At 60.1% G+C, this 716-nt stretch overlaps 1 protein-coding gene across 1 annotated transcript in view; it reads right to left on the reverse strand.

The window, feature by feature from the left end:
- PAX1 (paired box 1) overlaps positions 1-96 on the reverse strand; it is an 8,817-nt gene extending 8,721 nt beyond the window's left edge. The window contains exon 1 of the mRNA XM_077750218.1: positions 5-96. Within this exon, the coding sequence (XP_077606344.1) occupies positions 5-96 (92 nt within the window). The remainder of the gene's footprint in view (positions 1-4) is intronic.
- Positions 97-716: the final 620 nt, after the last annotated feature.

Below are 716 nucleotides of genomic sequence, written 5' to 3' on the forward strand. Positions count from 1 at the left end.
GCGCCGTGCGCCGCCGCCGAGCGCGCAGCCGCCCTCCCCCGGGCGCTCCCAGGACACTCTCCACGCCCGCGACCCCAGGCCTAGAGTGAACTTCATCCGATTAGGAGAAATTCGTCTGACCGGGAGGCTGCGGCGTGCGGGGATCAATTTGACGTGTCCTCCACGTCAATCTCGGCAGTCACGCAGGAGACGCGCGAGTTGGCAGCTCATTGGTTCCCGTCACTGCACCCCAGCGCCCCCCTCCCGGGCCTGAAACTCTACCCCCTCCTCCTATCCTCCTCCCCCCTCGGCCCTCCTCCGAAACCCATCCCTTCTACACACACACGTCCTAACCCCAGCCCGGCCTGAGACCTTCCAGGGTCTCCGCTCCGCTCGAAGCCCCTTACGCTTCCGGTTTTGAGAATGATGGGGGTGGTCATTTCAAGTTGATGACTATTCATTAGTGCTAGTATTACCACTAGTACTAGTTTGGGGTTTCGTTTTATTATCACTTCCACTAACATTACCGCTACGATAGCAGAGGATAAAAGTCGATCCGAGCAAGGTCGTTAGTGTATGGCTGCCTCTACCGCCTCTCTTCCCAGTTAGGGGCCTGGAGAGAGTGGTGCCCATGCCCCAGCTCCAGGCATGGGTGTGTCGTGGTGAAAGTTCAGCCTGGTGCAGGGTGCTTGCTGGGGGGCCTAGAGCCCAAGGCGATTTGCGCCTGAGCAGACTCC

Source organism: Crocuta crocuta, unplaced genomic scaffold, assembly GCF_008692635.1.
Source record: "Crocuta crocuta isolate KB4526 unplaced genomic scaffold, BGI_CrCroc_1.0 scaffold209, whole genome shotgun sequence".
NCBI classification, from domain to species: domain Eukaryota; kingdom Metazoa; phylum Chordata; class Mammalia; order Carnivora; family Hyaenidae; genus Crocuta; species Crocuta crocuta.